An 18,086-nucleotide genomic window follows, 5' to 3' on the forward strand; every position below is an offset into this window, starting at 1 on the left:
TACACGTGTCTATTAAGTAAGCGTCCATCATATGGCCTATCCTGTGAATTATGCAACTGGATGCATATTACATGTGATGGTTGTGTGTTCCCTAACTATGGAACTAATGATGGGGGGGGGGTTCTCTCATCCACTCACTTCTTCCATATATCAGTGACACAGCTTTGCTGATGACAACACACTCATTCCTCCTTCTCATTTGATAAACGATGTCATACATAAATATTATAACCTCTAGAATAACAACCTCTACTTCTTTAAATTCTTATCTGCAAGCTAATCTTTGAGGAAGTTTGGACAACTTTATCAGTTTTAGTGCCAGCAAACACAATTATGCCTTATTTCCTACAAAAAAATAATAATTTTCTTCTAGCCTTATTCTGAACAACATCCAAATCTCTAGTGATGAGATCTTTTCTCTCTTCATTTGATTACTCTATGATCAAACCTCTCTTGACATTGGCATATTACAACCATTTCCTTGGCATTCAAAAATTAGGATTTCTTTTTTGTTCAAGGCATTACTTTACATCTAAACAGCACTATTAGCCCTATCCAAATCACATATCTGTCCAATTATTGATTATTGTTCACACATCTGGAGTGTCCCTAAGGGCTCCTTAAAAATATTTGACTTGCTACAGAAGAGAGCAGTTAGGCTGATTAATGACCCATCTCTCACCAGTTCACTCCACTCACTCTTATATACACATTCCTCTTATACAATTTCTGCTGCTTGCCTCTTCCGCAAATATTTCCATGGGTAGTGTTTGTCTGAACTGACATCAGTAATTCTACCACCCTCTGTGAAATCCATTGAAGCACACGCAACAACTACTTAACACCTTCAAGTTTAAATCCAAATCCACAGAATAAATTACTTCTCCTCCTCCTTCTTTATCCCTTCTGCTACTGCCTCTCTGGAGCAATCTCCATCTTATATGTTTCCCAGGGAATGCGATCTGCAGCACTTCAACTAAATGTGAACAAGTTTCTTCTTGCCTAATCTACATGTTATGTAGGTTTCCCAGCCTCTTGTGTATGAGATTATCATTAAAATTTTTTTTTCAGTTTTATCATTTTATAATTTAATTTCTATTTTTTAAAAATAAATATAATTCAGTATAAATTAATTTTGAATAAAGAGCGAATTCATTGCTATATATTTTATATTTTTAATCCACCAATCATTTTCCTACTATCTAAAATAACCTGTAGGATCTCTTCATTACATTTATTAACCATTGTTCCTTTGAGTTTGGCCTCATCAAACAAACTGAATATTCCTTCTCAAGTATTCCCCATTTAATTAATATGGAAATTAAACAGCAGTGGTCCAAGTATAAAGCTCTGTGGCATACCTCAAGTCACCTGCCTTCTCCTTGCTATTCAACTCCATCATATAACTATGACTTTCGGGTGTTTGTCCATCAGCCTCCTCTTACCCATGTTGTTAGGTTCATATCCGTTCCCATTTGTTCAGACTTATGTATATACAGGTGCAATACCCCCTAACATCATCATCATGCCTTTTTAAATTCTAGCAGTATCATCATATAAGCATTTCTTTTATACAACTCAGCTGTAACTTTATTACAGAAAGTGAGCTCCGCACAATAAATTACTGAGGCAAGACCCAGCCTTCACAAAGCCATTTTGCTTATGCATAGACTATCATATACCGTTCATCTATTCCTGACTTCTACCTTTGACCAAGTTTTCCGATTCTTTAGCCATCACTCCCAAGATGCTGATTTATCTGATTTTCTACCTGTCTTGGAACCTCTTTTATGTAAATGGAACTATCTTGTTTTCTTTCCATTTCCTTGGGAGGACATTACCAGTTTTGATAGTTAAATTAAACAGCCTATTTAGGGACATAGCCATTTCTCTTACGCTTTCTTGTAATACACAGGTTAATAGCCCATTCGCTTTCTTATCTGTATCTACCTTTATTCTCATATCACCCACTGTGACATCTGTCATGGAGTTATCTTCACCAACTTTTTTTTTTCACAGTTTAATTGACAATACAAAGAGAATAAATAAGTAAATAAATAAATAAGATTTATTTAATTATTTAACTGTGAATATCTCACTAGTTTTTACCCTGCATCTTTAGTGCTCAAACAGTTTGTCACAACAACAATTAGTTAATAGTGCCATTGATTTAAAATTGTAATGTACAACACAGAGAACTAAAATCCTAATTTGGCCCTTTCTGTTGCAATAAAGAGAAGTTTTAATTTGATCTTAAAATGACTGTTTTCCAGATTTTTAATAAATTGATACAGCCATACTTATTGAGATTTGGATAATGTTTCATAGCTGATGCTGCTAACTCCAAAAACAGTCTCTATGACCTTATAATGACTTCTATGTGGCACTTTGGTTTTTATTTCCGTCTAATCTTATATGAAAATCTAGTGTACATTCATGTCTTAAACCAGATTTTACACCAACCATCTTTTTGTATCCCCTTTGTTTCTAATAGCTGATTTACAACTTAACACATTTGTGCTGGGCACTGTTAGCACATGCGCAAAAAATCCTGCCAGAAACTAGCTTTAGCATATGTACGCCTCCATGCTGGGTGGTCACATATTTACAAAACACTTATATGGCACATTAGTTGCAACTTTTTCAGTAGAATTTTATTTGTAAAATTTTGTGAAGTGTCTTGATGATATCGAATATCTCAAATGTAATTCAAACTGATTTCAAGTTTTATATATATATCATCATCATCATAACGCTAATTATGGGTATAGATCATATTGGTCTGTTCCGGTCTCATTATCCATCCAATATCCTTTTTTTTTAGGTCTACCCTGCCTTCTCTTTCCAATTGGCTTATATTTTAGTATTTGTTTAGGATGTTGGCCGTTCGGTTTACATGTTCAATCCATTTTTGTTTATAATTGTTTAGTTTTTCTTCTATTGATTTTGTTTTTAGTTCTTTTAAAATGTCTTCAGTCCTTTTTTGATCTAATAATGTGTATTTTGCAGTTCTTCTCATAAATCTCATTTCACTTGTTTTTATTCTTTGTTTATCTTGTTTGTTTATTCCCCAAATTTCACTGTCATATAATAATGTGGGCACTGCTAAAGTATTGTATATTTTCAAGTGTGTTTCTTTTTGTACTATATTTGGGTTGAGTGCTCTATTTATCAGGCCTATAATCTGTAAAAATTTTGCAGTTTTTAATTTTATGTCTTTTTCTCCTTCATATGATATTTCACATCCAAGATAACTGAAAGTATTTATCTGTTCTATTATTTTATTATTAATAACTGTTTTGCTTCTAACTGGAGTTTGTCCACAAAATGCCATTGTTTTAGTTTTATCTATGGAAATTTTCATTCCAAACTGTTCTACTATAATGTTTAAATTATATATTGCTCTTTGTAAATTGTCTTCCTTATCTGATATTATTACCTGATCATTTGCAAATCATCATCATCATAATGAAATTTTGTCATGTTGTACCATCAATATAAAAAATGATGGTACAACATGACAAATTTTCATTTGCAAATAATAGCATGTTTATTTTGTTATTCTGGAAATTTCTATACCTTGATTGTTTAAGGTATTCCACCGAATTAATATTTCATTAATGTAAATATTGAAAAGTGTTGGAGACAGAGGGCATCCCTGTCTTACTCCTTGGTTTATAGATTGTTTTTCAGACAACTTTTCATTTATTTTTATTTTTATTTCATTATTTTTATATATATTCAATATTGCATGTAGTAAAATATTAGGTATATTTATTCTTTGTAATATATCAAACAGTATATATCTTTTTACTTTGTCAAATGCTTTTTCGTAATCTATAAACAAAAGCTGAGTTTCCAAATTAAATTCTCTTCTTTTTTCTATAAGTAGTTTTAAACAGAAAGCTGCATCCATTGTAGAGCATCCTTTTCTAAATCCATTTTGACATTCTAATAATATTTTTTCACTGTATATTTTTATTTTTTTCATTGAGTATTCTGCTATATATTTTGTGGCATGTATTCAATTAACTAATACCTCTGTAGTTAGCAGGTTTTGTTTTATCCCTTTTTTTTTAAAATATAGGTATTACTATGCTTGTATTCCATTCTATTGGTATTTGTCCATTTGTATATATTTTATTTAAAAATTTTAGTAATCTTTGATGAAATTTTTTTCCAGCAAATTTATGCAGTTCAGAGTTTATCCTATCTTCTCCTGCTGATTTGCCATTTTTTATTTTATTTAGGTTGTCCTTTAATTCTTTCATTGTTATCATATCATTTAAGGTATTTTGTAAGTTTCTTTTGTAATTATTTTTGATTCGAGTATTATCCATCCAAAGATCTGTAAAGTAATCCAAGAATTCTTGTACATCTATCTCACAATTTATATTTGCAGTTTCTTTTATATTACACACATACACTCATTCACATTGATCTTTTTGCTTTACATAAATGTTATACTGTCTGTATCCAATGATTGCATTATAAACAACTGTTATACATATTTTCTGGAACTGAAAATTTGAAAGACGATGTTAGGACAAATGTGTTTAGTTAGCTGCTATTAGCCGCTATGTTTAGTGCTACTATAAATCTGTTTTACTGCATGTATGCAGCATTTGTCTGTGTGTGTGTGGGGGGGTGTTTTTAATTTGAAGTGTCATTCCATTTCTCTAATTACAATAATTGTTGCCAAATCTGCTTCTGCTGTATTTAGTGATAAAAGAAAACTACTTGTCTTTCTCAGTATAGCATCTGTTGAGGAATGTTTTTCACGATATAGGACATTTTTATTCTAGTCATCGAAGACAACAGACATAGTAAAAATGTATCTATTCCTGAATATAAATGAATATTTCTATGTATTATAAGAAATGGTTGCTCTACAAGTTGGTCTTCTAGGTTTGAGTGATTATTTAAAGAGAGTGCAGAAGCACTTGTACACCAGCCAAACATAAATCAGAATGACTGCCTCTCTTTTTTTCCAAGATGTCTCATCCTCATAAATCACAAGTAATAGCATGTATTCCCCCCCCCCCCACACACACACACATACACACACTTTTTTTTTTCTAAATATAATGCTGTGCCATTCAATTATTTGTTTAAATGTCGTTAATTTTTTTTTCAAATTACTTTCATTTTAACTTTGGCCTGAATTGTAATCTCATTTTATCTCATAACCACTTGGCTCAGCTCTGTAAATTGGATTGATGTTCTTTGTTATAACTTCAAGAATTGTGATTGTGCTGATACACTGATGATGGCCAGTTAGTTTCTGGTCGAATTATTTGCAATAATAAAAATTATTATTTATTTTTGTGAATACATATGTCTAATAAACTTTATTATGTAACAAGTGCCATTAAATACTAGCCCAGAGGATTGCTGTGATACTGTGAAGGATGCTGACCAGCCAAGATAGAATAGTTGTGATTCCATTGTATAAAGTCCTGATCAGATCACGCGTGGACTAGTATGCTCAGATTTGGTCCCCAGGATTTGAAGGGATAAATTAACCTTGGAAAGAGTACAGAAGCAGGTAACAAAAATTATATCAGGACTCTACAATGTTAGTTATGAGGGTATGTGGACTGCAAAGTTGGGTACATAGAAGGAAATGTGATATGATTGAGACATTTAAACTGTCGAGAGGTAGTTACGTTGGGGAGGTTTTTCGTATGGTAGAACAATGGAAACAAGCGAGGACAAGGGGCCATCCCTGGAAATTGCAAAAGGAAATCATGAGCAAGAGGATGAGGAGTGTTTTTTTTTTTTTTTTTTTTATGGGGTGGTTAGACCATGGAATGCACTGCCTGATAGGGTTGTGAGAGTATGAAACAGTGAATGTGTTTAAGGCATGGAATGATAGGCTTTGTGTTGTCTAGAATGGCCTCTTGACTCCATGGAGGTCCTGAATAATAATAATAATAATTATAATAATAATAATGATTACTTTAAAAGGTTGTTAAATGAAACAAGGTGACAGAAAATGTATAGAAAATATGAAAAAAATCTGCTAATTGTGTTAATATATGTAGACTCATTGTTTTATTTTACTGAGTGATTTTGAATGTTTTTACTCTCCACATTTGTTTAAAGATATACTTCTTTTTTTTTTTTTTCCATAAGTGATTCAAGTCATACCATAAAACTTAAAATGTGGGAAAATGATCATTAATAAAAATAGTAAATTATCATATATATACTGATAAAATGTATGAGTTTATGAATTAAACAAAATAAGCCAACAATATAATTTTAAAATTTCACAAAAGAAAACAAAAGTCATGGCATTTAAAGGGACGGGATCTTCTTTGATCAAAAATAGTTATAGAAAATAGAATAATAGAACAGATGACATAGTTTAATTATTTAGGCTGCATTATAGTATATCTAAAAGTTAAAGATATAGATGAAAAATGAAGAAATTCAGAAAATCTGCGAAACAATTAAAAGGACCCTGAATAGAAAAAAAAACAAGAAAAGAAACTCGGCTAAAATTTTACAAAGTAATGGCCACTCCCACTCTGTTACATGGTTTAGAAACATGATTAAAAAGAAAGATGAAAGTAAAATACAGGTTGAAGAGATGAGATTTTTAAGAAAAATTAAAGGATGCACAAAATTGGACCATATAAAAATGAAGACATCAGAGAGGTGGATAGATATAGACCAAAGGGGGAGAGAGAGAGGAAGACCAGTGAAGCCAGAATGGGCAAATGCCTAATCTGTGAAGAGAAGTAGAAGAAGATGTATGTTTATTACTATTATTATTCTACTTTTTCTTTTTTAATCATGCTTGTCACTTTTCTGGCCTGCACTTTGTTCTTCATGCATCTGTTCACTGCAAACTGTCTTGTACTTCTTCCATAACAACTTCTTTTGTATCACTGCTTGCTTGATTTCACCATTTATTCATCTCACTCTTACTCTATTTATTACTCAACTCTTGGTATTCAGTTATGCATTGTTTGTGTTATATACTACCTTATCATTTCCCATGCACTGTCAACATCTTTTCTATCATTCATCAACCATGGAAATCAATTATGGAAAGAACTTTATCTCTCTTTCAAGCAAACTGCTGAATGCCAATTGTGCAATGGTGCCTGTAATGGCAGCACCTTTCATGATGTAGACAGGAGAAGAATTTCCTTTTTTCTATTCCCAAGTATGTGTAATAGAGAATGCTAACAGATACCATGATTTATCAGCTATTAGTACAAAGAAAATTGTGGTGTTTATCTTATCTTTAGTTTATAAAGATTATAGGAAATTTAGTAGAAAGATTAGAAATGGAATACTGTGATCAGAAATACTTTTAAAAAAAAGTGGCAAGTGTGGAGTTTATGGTAGTTATTAGTCCATGTCAGTTTATTCAGTTAAAATTGAAAGATACTTTATTGCTTTCTAATTCATATAGATTAAAGTTTCTTTGTGAGTCACAAACTTGTTATTTTTTTTAAGATGTTGTTAATTATTATTATTATTATTTCGGGCGACTCCAGGGAGTCCTTAGACTCATCGAGGGAGGCCCTAAACATCATGTCCACACAACTATACGACATTCTCACAGTATCTATCATACTTTGCCTTGAACTCACTCACCGTCATAGTACCCACAACAGACTCTGGCAGCTTATTCCACTCATTTACCACTCTAAAAGTAAAGAACCCAGTTCTAACACCCTTGCTAACCACACTCGTGCCCAGCTTCCATAGGTGTCCCCTAGTTCTCCCACCACCAGTCCTGATCTCAAAAACATCCTTTGAATTAATCCTATAGAATCCCTTTAGCAATTTGAATGTCTCAATCATATCTCCCCTCCTCCGCCTATCAACTAGTTTCTGCAACCCACAAATCTTCAGCCTGTTCTCATATGGTTCATTCCATAGACCTGCTATCATCTTAGTCACTCGCCTCTGGATCCTCTCCACCTCCTCCCCATCAAGAGGGAACCAAGGTGACCAAATCTGGGCACAGTAGTCGAGATGAGGTCTTATCAAGGCACGGTACAGAGGTACAATAACTTGCTTGTCTCTGCTCGTCAAGGTATTTTTCAACAACCAAGTGAGTTGATGAGCTGATTTAGCTACTTTTGCAATGTGCCCCCTAAACTTCATCTCCCTATCCACCAACACTCCCAAGTCCCTGGCCTCATCAATCTCCTGGAGTACAGTTCCACCAATGTGGTATACTGCTGCTAATCTTTTCACCACAACATGCATAACCTTACATTTTGTCACATTAAATTGACATCCATTCTCCTTAGCCAAGAACTCCAATCTATCCAAGTCATCCTGCAAGATTTTGACATCTTCTGCATTCATTATCGCCCTACCCAACTTTGCATCATCAGCGAACAAATGAACTGTTCCACTTAGATCCTTCCCTATATCGTTAATGAACAGATTAAACAGCAGTGGTCCAAGAACAGAACCATGCGGCACACCACTAGTCACAGACCGTCTTTTGGATTCTACTCCTGAATAAACTACTCTTTGATATCTTTCCATCAACCACCCACCTATCCATCTCACCAACCCTATATCCATTCCCATATGTTGTAGTTTATGGATTAGAATTCTATGTGGTATCCTGTCAAATGCCTTTGCCAGGTTCAGCAGTATCACTGTAAACCCATTACCCTTATCCAGTTCAGCCATCACCTTGTTATAAAACTTGAGCAAGTTACTGAGGCATGATCTACCCTTCACAAAGCCATGCTGTCCCATGTACAGTATCTCATTTTCATCAATCCATTCCTGTATTTTTCCCTTGACAACTTTCTCCAAGACCTTGACAACAACTCCTGATATGCTGATCGGTGTAATTTTCAACCGTAGTCTTGGATCCTCCTTTATGCAGTGAAACTATTTTCCCCTCTTTCCACACCTTTGGGACTAAACCAGACCCAAGACTCAGATTAAACAACATGGTCAAGTGCACTGATAATTCCTTAGCCGCTTCACGCAAGACCCGTGCCGGTATACTATCCAATCCCACAGATGTGTTCATGTTAAGGTTCTGTAATAGACTATTCACCTCCACTTCATTCATCACAATTCCCATATAAACTAATGGTTCCTTCATTTTTTCAATGTCACCACCTGGATGATATACTTTTTCAAAATGTGCGCTCAGTAACTCCACTATATCGACTGATTCAGTGACCTCCTTACCATCGTCATTCCTTAAAATCATCTTGCCATGTACAGTTTTTTTCTTGCTTGCAGCATATTGAAAGAACTGTTTGGGATTCTCTTTTGCTTGCATAGCTAGTTTCCTTTCATAATCCGCTTTTTCTTTTTTTACCATACTCGTTACCTTTCTGGCCTGCACTTTATACCATTCGTGTGCCTGCAGGTCACCCCCTTTCTTTAAATTCCCTCTACAGTTGTTTCTTTTTTTGCAGCTCAAGCTTAATGGTGTTATTCATCCATTTAACCCCTACTTGTTTTACTATTCGGACCCTAGGTATACAATCAGCCATAACCCCCTGTAAATGCTCCTTCACCACTTCCCATGCTCTATCGACGTCCAGCCCTTGCAGTTGTACATGCCATGGCATTGATCCAAGCAATCTCCTAAGCTTGTCATACTTGCCAGCATGGTAATTCCACATATACCCTGTCTTAATCGAAAATTCCACACCTTTAGCCACCTCCCAGGTCAAGACATTATGATCACTCTTACCAATAGGTGGCAATATGGTCATATTCATTACAGTCAAATTGTGAGATGCTATTACCAGGTCAAGCACTCTCACACCCCTAGTATTTTCAATTACATGCTGTCTCAGATAGTTATCCCTTAATAATTGAATAAAATCCATTTCCTTCCTCGCATGTGTCCTCTCCTCCTTCCAATCAATGTTACCATAGTTGAAATCCCCCATAATAATTACCCTCCTTCCACTCATTTCAGCAATTTGTTTATGCATACTATCTCCACCATCTATTCCATCACCTGGTCTATAGTGGCACCCAACTGTATATTTTATTCTGCCAGTCTCAATCTCACACCAAATAGCCTCAAATGAGCTCCTTTCACTATCCTGCAATACAACTTCAATTCTCCTTGATTGCAGTTCATCAGCTATCATCAATAACACCCCCCCCCCCCCATTTTATTCTCTCTGTCCCTCCTAAACACACTATAATCTACACATTCTATCCCACTAACTATATCATCTTCTGTCAGCCATGTTTCACTAATGCCAATAACCTGTGGCCAGGAAGAGCCAATCAAGGCCAAAAATTCTTCCTTCTTGTTCCTAATACTCCTGGCATTAGTATACATGAAATGCAGTGATCCCTTTGTCCCACCCCTATCTTTATGCGTTATTCTAAATGTCCCATTCCCATTTTTTGTCCTTAGTGCTGGCTCGGGTACATTATATACATTCTTACACTCAACTGTCTCACTGATGTAGTTCTAGTTTCCTTGGTTCTGTACATCCATTTTCACTTCATTCAGCAACACTTTTTCCAGTCTCTGCACACCAAGTCCATTCAAATGCAGGCCATCCATCTTGTATAAATCCTTTCGCCCATCAAACTCATTCCACACGTCCATGAATTCCACACCACACCATCTGCATAACCTGTGCATAATCTCATTTGTGATTATGGCCCTCTTTCTAAACTCCTCTCTGTCATACCACGGCAACAGACTCACCATTCTAACTCTGTCACTCTTTTCTTTCACTACCTTTAACAATACTTTCAAGTCCTCTCTCATAAAAAATTTATCACCTTTCAATCCATTCGTACCCGCCACAACTATTAATTCTTTTATCCTCTGTTTTTGCACTTTAATACTCTCACTTACATCCTTAAATTTCGCACCCGGTAAGTACGATTTAGTTAAACTCCCAGCTATCGCTCCTCTTAATAACGAGTCACCATACAACACTCTTTCCTTCATTTCAGAAACTCTCCCACTCTTGCGCTGTTTATTTACGTTAGTCGAATCACTCTGGAAAGAGTTTTGCAGGTGCTCTAATTCCTGCTGTGCATTTTGTATCACTGCACACAACCTAGCAATCTCACTTCCTACAAATAATTCCTCATTTTTTTTATCATTCAATCCATTTTTTCTCTCTGTATAGTTGCTTTCACTCTTTCTTTGATCACCACTCTCATTGCCATCTTGTACATCGCAGTTCCCTATCAAGCCACTATTTTCACTCACATTCTGGCTTTCTTCAACCATAACTGTCTCACAATCTGACACATACTTCAACTCCTCACTTTGCTTACACTTTCTGCACATTCTCCCACCACTATCACTTTCAATCCAAAATGGAGTGTGATTTTACTCACAGAAATAGAATGTGATGGTCGTAGCATTTTTCAAAAATACAGAAAAGATAAAAGAGGAAGTAGGTGTCACTGATCATTTCAGAAGAGTTGTGTTCTGTCTATGTGGAACTTGAAGACAACAGTAATGATAATAGCTTTGAGGCTATTTGGTGTGAGGTTAGCAAAATTTTAGATATTCAGTTGAGTATTGTTACAGGTCAGGGAATGCACATTGAGTTTCATCTGTCAAAAATGTTCAGATAGGTGAGAATGGTGAGTGACAGGAGAATTAAAGGATATTTCAGATTTTTTAAAATATATTTTTATTTATTTATTTATTTTAATTATTATATAAACTACCCAGAATCAAAAGAGTGATTTACAGATGCTGCAATTGACAGATTTGCATGCATCAAAAGAAGTTCTCATATATAATTTATGAGCAAAATTAGAGAAGCGAACAGATGACATAAGTGGGCATAATCATATTAAAATAAAGGTATTAGTCAGGAACTTGCTGTTTTAGTATTGAGGAATATTTGAGCTAATCTTTGATGGCATTGTTACCAAAATAGATTGGGCAAGGAGAGGTTAGTAATACAGGTGTTTGATTCAAGAATAGCAGGAAAAAAGACTCAGAGGAAGACCCAGACTCAGGTAGATTGATGCAGTTAGAAGTGCCTTAAAAGATCAAAATAGAAGATCTAACAGTATTGGAATCTGACAAATAATAGACTGATTTGGAGGCAAATAGTTGTTAGGAAGTTAGTAAAGCAAGGTTATTCATGTAATACTGTCATAATATCCTGTACATACTTGAGGGTACTTATCAGATGATATATTTGTATTTTATTATTATTTATGTATTTATTTTGTTGGGTGGATGATAAACTGTACCTGAAACAACTTCTAAGTATTTCATTTTGGCATTAAGAAATATTAATGATTATTTATAATTTTTAATATAGGTATCAGCAATTTAGTTCCAGCTGTTGTGTTAGAGACCATTTGGTAGAAAGAGCATCTGTTGTAAGAACTACTCCCAAGCAGGAATTTGAAGTTGATTTTGATCAGCAAGGTAATAGTAAAAAGTATGATGAAAGACAGCAATTTCACTCTTCCTTGCAACCACCATTAGCTGAGGATGAAGACACTTCAGTTAGTTATCATTCACTAATTTTATATTAGCTTTTCAGAATTTTATTTGTCAGCAGTTTTTCAGTTTAGAGGAATTATTAATTTTGCACCTCTGTATACTTATATTAAATTAGATAATTACATTTGAACATTTTACAATTGTCAGTTTGTGATATGTTTGTCCTTTTCAAGCTTATATAGCTTCTTGAGTTTATTAGAAAGAAACACACACACACACACATAAATGATGTCATTTGGCTGGAAGACTTTGGATGCATGAACATTTTAGAAGTATAATAGTTGTACGGTGAATCTTTTGTTAATTAATTAGCTAAAATTTGTAACTCAAAATTTCACTCTGATTGCAAAGTTAACAGTAATACCTTTATTCAGTTTCCTTTATATGATTAAGTTTGGATTCATTAACAGTTTTTTTTTTTTTTTTTTTTTTTTTTAATAACATGTTAAAAACAATTTTGTTAATAGGATTCTTCAGCACCTTCTTCTAGTCGACAGTCACTCCATTTGGGAGAAACACCTCGTGGGAGCTGGGCAAGCAGTGTGTTTGATCTACGCAACTCACAAGCAGATCCTTTAATTCCATCACTATTAGACCATGCACCAACTGAAGAAGTAGACAGATTAAATGAGGCTCGAAGGCTTGAAAATAGGCAAGATGTCTTATTTTTGCTTTATCCTCCCCAGGATGAGGTAAGTATAGGAATTTTGTAGATAAAAAAAAATCATAATAACATCATAATTTGTTACAACAGAATTATTTGCCTCTTCTATAGTTGGAAGGTAATTCTTTTTATTATTTTTAAGAAAACAGGATAGTATTTTCATGCTTATTTAAAGAGGAAATACAACTGTTATCTTGAGGTTGGGGAACTTTATACTTTATGGTGAAACGTTCTAAAATTAGGACTTTTGTGTAGAAGTAAAATCTTGTTGTAAAACAGAAAAAACAGAAATTCTTCGTTATTTTTAAAGCATTTTTCATTAATTCATTTTTAAAGCACATTCAGGAGAATTTGACTCACATCAGGTTGTTTTGGACATGCATATGCAGTTTTGAAATCCATAGGCAGTCACTTTGTCTTTGGGTATTCAGCTTGAAAATTAGGTTGAGGTAGCAAATCACCCACACTTTTTTTTATCTTCTTCCACTCTCTTCATATCAATGTATGTTTTTGCGTTTAGGTTTTATTATTAGTTTTGATTTATATATATATATATATATATATATATATATATACATACAGTGGTGTAGCTGGAGCTTTTGCTGCCCCCCCCCTCTCAATACAAAAAATACTACAAAAAAGTCAAAACGACGTATAGGGAAATAAATTAAAACACTATGTTTATTTTTGAAGTAAAACTTTAATTCAACATTCTAAAATGTTATTTTCCTTGCTTTTTGGTTAGCAGAATTATCGATGATATTGGCGAAGTCTATTTCATAGTAATGTAGGTAATTCTTAATCAATTTTATTTAGAAAAACTCCTCTCACAAATAGCAACATGTACAGCAATTGTGACGAAATTTCGCATTGGTATTGGAAATGAGTTCTCAAGACTGTATTTTAGAATTAACTGCAAAAGTTCAAAAAAGGTTCAAAGTGCCACCCGGGTCGGACCGCCCTCCCCCCTAGCTACGTCTCTGTGTATGTGTGTGTATGTATATATATATATATATATATATATATATATATATAGAAAGTTTTTTTAACTAAGGAAAAGTGATCAGAGTTTACTCCACCTTTACCGCGAGCTGCCTCAGACCTGAAAATACTTCAGGCGCAACTTGACTTACCGGTCTGTTTGCTTACTTGGGAAAAAGGATTAACACCAAGTTTATAAAATTGCTTGGTATCTTTAACACATATATATATATATATATATATATATATATATATATATATATATATATATATATATATATATATATATATATATATATATATATATATATATATATATCGTCCGCGCAGTTAGCCTAGTGGCTATGCGCTTTGCAACCATATGCCTGGGGAAGGAGTGTCCTAGGTTCGATTCCCGTCGGTGACGTGAGGAGCTGAAGGATCTTCCTCAGCCATAGCCAAGTTAGCCAGTCTTGGGCGTGGACAGCAGGGTTTTTCCCCCAGTTTATTCTGGGGTTTTTCATCACGCAAAGCAAACAAACTGGCCTTGAGAACTCAACACTACAGGCCATAGGATACACCGGGGCATAAGGCTGACCACCTTATCCTGTAAACGGAGTGAGGTCCGATGATCATTGGACCCTCGACACCGCAAGGTAAAAGAGGGTATAAAGAAGATGAGATGAGATATATATATATCATCTCATCTTCCTTTTACCCTCTTTTACCTTGCGATGTCTAGAGTTTTTTAATCATCAGACCTCAAACCATTCACAGGATAAGGTGGCCAGCCCTATGCCCTGGTGTATCCTGTGTCCTGTAGTGTTGAGTTCTCAAGGCCGGTTTGCCTGCTTTGCGGGATGAAAAACCCCAGGATAAACTGGGGAAAAAAACCTGCTGCCCACGCCCAAGATCGGCTAACTTAGCTATGGCTGAGGAAGATCCTTCAGCTCCTCATGTCACTCACAGGAATCGAACCTGGGACATTCCTTCCCCAGGCATATGGTTGCGAAGCTATATATAATTCACTGGAGCCTCCATAGCACAGTTAGTATAGACAAAGCCCTTTGTCAGAAAGACTTGGATTTGATTCTTGTCAGTGACGTGAGGAACCTTTATTTGATCTCTTTTGATGAAAGGTTAGCTGGTCTCATACAGAGGTAGGGGGTTTTTTCACCCAGAAACTCTGGTTTTTCATCCTCCAGAACAGGCAAACCGTCCCCATGAACACAGTCATGAATACGTCCCAGCCATATGCCAGTTCCGATTCCAGATAAAATTGGGAGGGTTGAGGAAAGCAATGGTGAACTACTCTGTAAAAATCTCACCAGGAACACTTTGTGGGCAATGCCTACAAAGTCACCTAGGGTCAGAAACGACTGAAAGGGAAAAACCAGTAATCTCACCCACAATAGGTTGTAAACTATACTACCATGAATATGTTCTTGTTGTTTTAATTATGTTAATATATTTTTACATAATTCAGAAACACTGCTGTAGAGACCAAACATGGAACATTTTTTCAAGCTGCTTAATTCAAATAAGTCTTCTTCAAGTATGCCTTGCATAACCTCAGGATCGGCCTCCTCTCCCTCAGTATAGCCACAGAGTTTTAAAAATATTATTATATTGTCACTCAATGAAGTATCTATTACAGCAAAGTTGAATTATTTGCTGTTGAGGGGTGATATGATTGAGACTTCAAACTTCTGAAATAGTCATATAGAATTTCAGTAGATGGAATTTTTCCTTTTATGGAGGGTGGAGAGAGGACTCAGGGGCATCCATGGAAGTTGAGAATAAATGCTGTCAAGAAGGGGGTTGGGGCTAGATTTTCCTCTCATAGAGTAGTGTGTGTGTGTGTGTGAAATGGATTGCCATTGAATGTTGTGTGTGTAAGTAGCGTGAATGAATTCAAGAACAGGTATGGCAGTGTGAATAGTATGGCCTCTTTCAATGAGTTCTTGACTTCCTGGAGATCCCTCTTAATAATAATAGTAATAATCGTTTTTTGAATAGACTGGATATATGAGTACTACATACATTAGGATAAGTACCACTACGTATAAAAGATTGTAAATGTGATAAACAGACAGACGTTAGCTGGAGAACAATGTTTTAGTACAACAGGAGATATGCTATCTGGATCAGAAGACTTTTTAATGTTCAGGTTGTTAGTAGTTTTCTGATGTCTCTTGCTTAAAAAAACTACAGGAGTTATACAGTACTCTGATTCTGATATGGTAGGAGGTAATTTGCCTTGGCATAGGGGTGTCGAGGCTAGCTGGTGAAAGGACGTACTGTCCGAGAGCTCCTGAAAGATTTGGGATTTTTGTTGATTTATAAATATTTTGTTAGATTTAATTGTGTAATTTTAGTATATTATTGTAGTTTTATTAGTGTAGTTAGTGTACTAAAGTGTTTTATAACATAATCTATGTCGGGAAGTCGCCGCTAGAGGGATTCGTAGTGTGTTCGTGAAAGCTCCAGATAAGATAAGCATTATTTTCAGTTATTGTTGATAAATTTACTTTAATATTGCGTAGTTTTGTTTGCCTTGCATATCTTAGTGCGTCTGTTTGTGTGTTTTTGGTGTTTATAATTTGATAAAATACGTTACTAGTAAGTATGGCTCCAGTACGAAGGAAAATGGCGGCCAGTAATGATGGTTCGCCATCTTCTTTCAAGAACGGTAATGTAAAGGAGATGATTCAGTGTACTATCTGCGAAATGTACACTTTGCGGAGTGCGGTCAGAGTGTGGTTAGATGATAATAAAGGAGTGAATGTGTGTAGAAAATGTAGGGAGAATGAGGAATTAAAGTGTATTTCGGATCGTGAGTGTGATATTTTTGTCAAACTTCAGAATGAAGAAAATAGGGATATGACAAGAATCGGCAAGGTTGTACCAGAGAATTGTGTGAGTGTGAATGATAGTATTAATAGTTTTACAGAGAATAAAAAAGATGAGATAGATGCAATGAGTGAGATCGCGTTGTTGAATGGTGCGATACAAATGGCAAAACAGCAGCTAGAGTGTATGAGCAAAAGTTGACTGAATGAACCAACAAATAATAAAAAGTATGACAGGAAAAATAGGCGTCTGAGTGTGAACATGAACAAAATGAAGGATAGAGTGCTGTATGGAGACTTGTTAGTACGAGGTGTGTTAGTAGAGGATTTGACAAAATCATACCAACCTGGTGCGACCATAAAGGATGTAACTGAGTCTATTAGAGAGCAAAAGGAAAGGGTGAAAGAAATGATTGTTGTGGCAGGTACAAATGATTTGAAAGGAGATAAAATGGAAATGATAGAAGACCTGATTGAATTGTTTGAGGTAGCAAAAGAAAAGAGTGAGAGAGTTAGAATGATTAGTCTTTTGCCATGGTATGACAGTGAAATGTTTAAAAGGAAGGCCATAATTGCGAATGACTTTATGCGTGGGTTATGTATGACGAGTGGTGTGGAATTTGTGGATGTGTGGAGTGAGTTCGATGGGCGAAAGGATCTATATAAGATGGATGGCTTGCATTTGAATGGATACTGTGTAAGAAGACTTGAGAAAGTGTTGCTGAATGTAATGGATGTGCAAATTCAGGGAAACTAGATATATTAAGGGGGTAGATATACAGTCCTTAGGGAGGCAGTTGAATGTATGAATGAATATAATATGCCCGAGCAAATAAGGACAACAAATCAGAGTGGGATTGTTAATATAAGGCATCAAGGTAGGGTTGGGGCTAATGGGGGTCTTAAATTCATGTACACTAATGTTAGGAGTGCTTGGGGTGCTTGAGGGTCAAAGCTGTATAACTGAGAGGAGACCTCCACATAGCCTTTAAAGGAATGCGGAGAACCGACCAGGGCTTCTGACCTAATGTCCAATCCTCACCTTCTCGTGGTGCACCCTGTTGGGTATCTACTTTGATACTGAACGAACGAGGATGGGCTGGCAATTTGGGATTTAGCCGACCAAATTGTATTCTTA

At 35.3% G+C, this 18,086-nt stretch overlaps 1 protein-coding gene across 1 annotated transcript in view; it reads left to right on the forward strand.

Moving 5' to 3' along the window:
- Zir (dedicator of cytokinesis) overlaps positions 1-18,086 on the forward strand; it is a 667,641-nt gene that overhangs the window by 35,257 nt on the left and 614,298 nt on the right. The window contains exons 5-6 of the mRNA XM_090407837.1: positions 12,285-12,474; positions 12,940-13,164. Of these exons, the coding sequence (XP_090263963.1) occupies positions 12,285-12,474; positions 12,940-13,164 (415 nt within the window). The remainder of the gene's footprint in view (positions 1-12,284; positions 12,475-12,939; positions 13,165-18,086) is intronic.

This window comes from Typopeltis vanoorti, chromosome 18, assembly GCF_054136105.1.
Source record: "Typopeltis vanoorti isolate ZY-2024b chromosome 18, IOZ_Tvanoo_1.0, whole genome shotgun sequence".
Taxonomy (NCBI): Eukaryota; Metazoa; Arthropoda; class Arachnida; order Uropygi; family Thelyphonidae; genus Typopeltis; species Typopeltis vanoorti.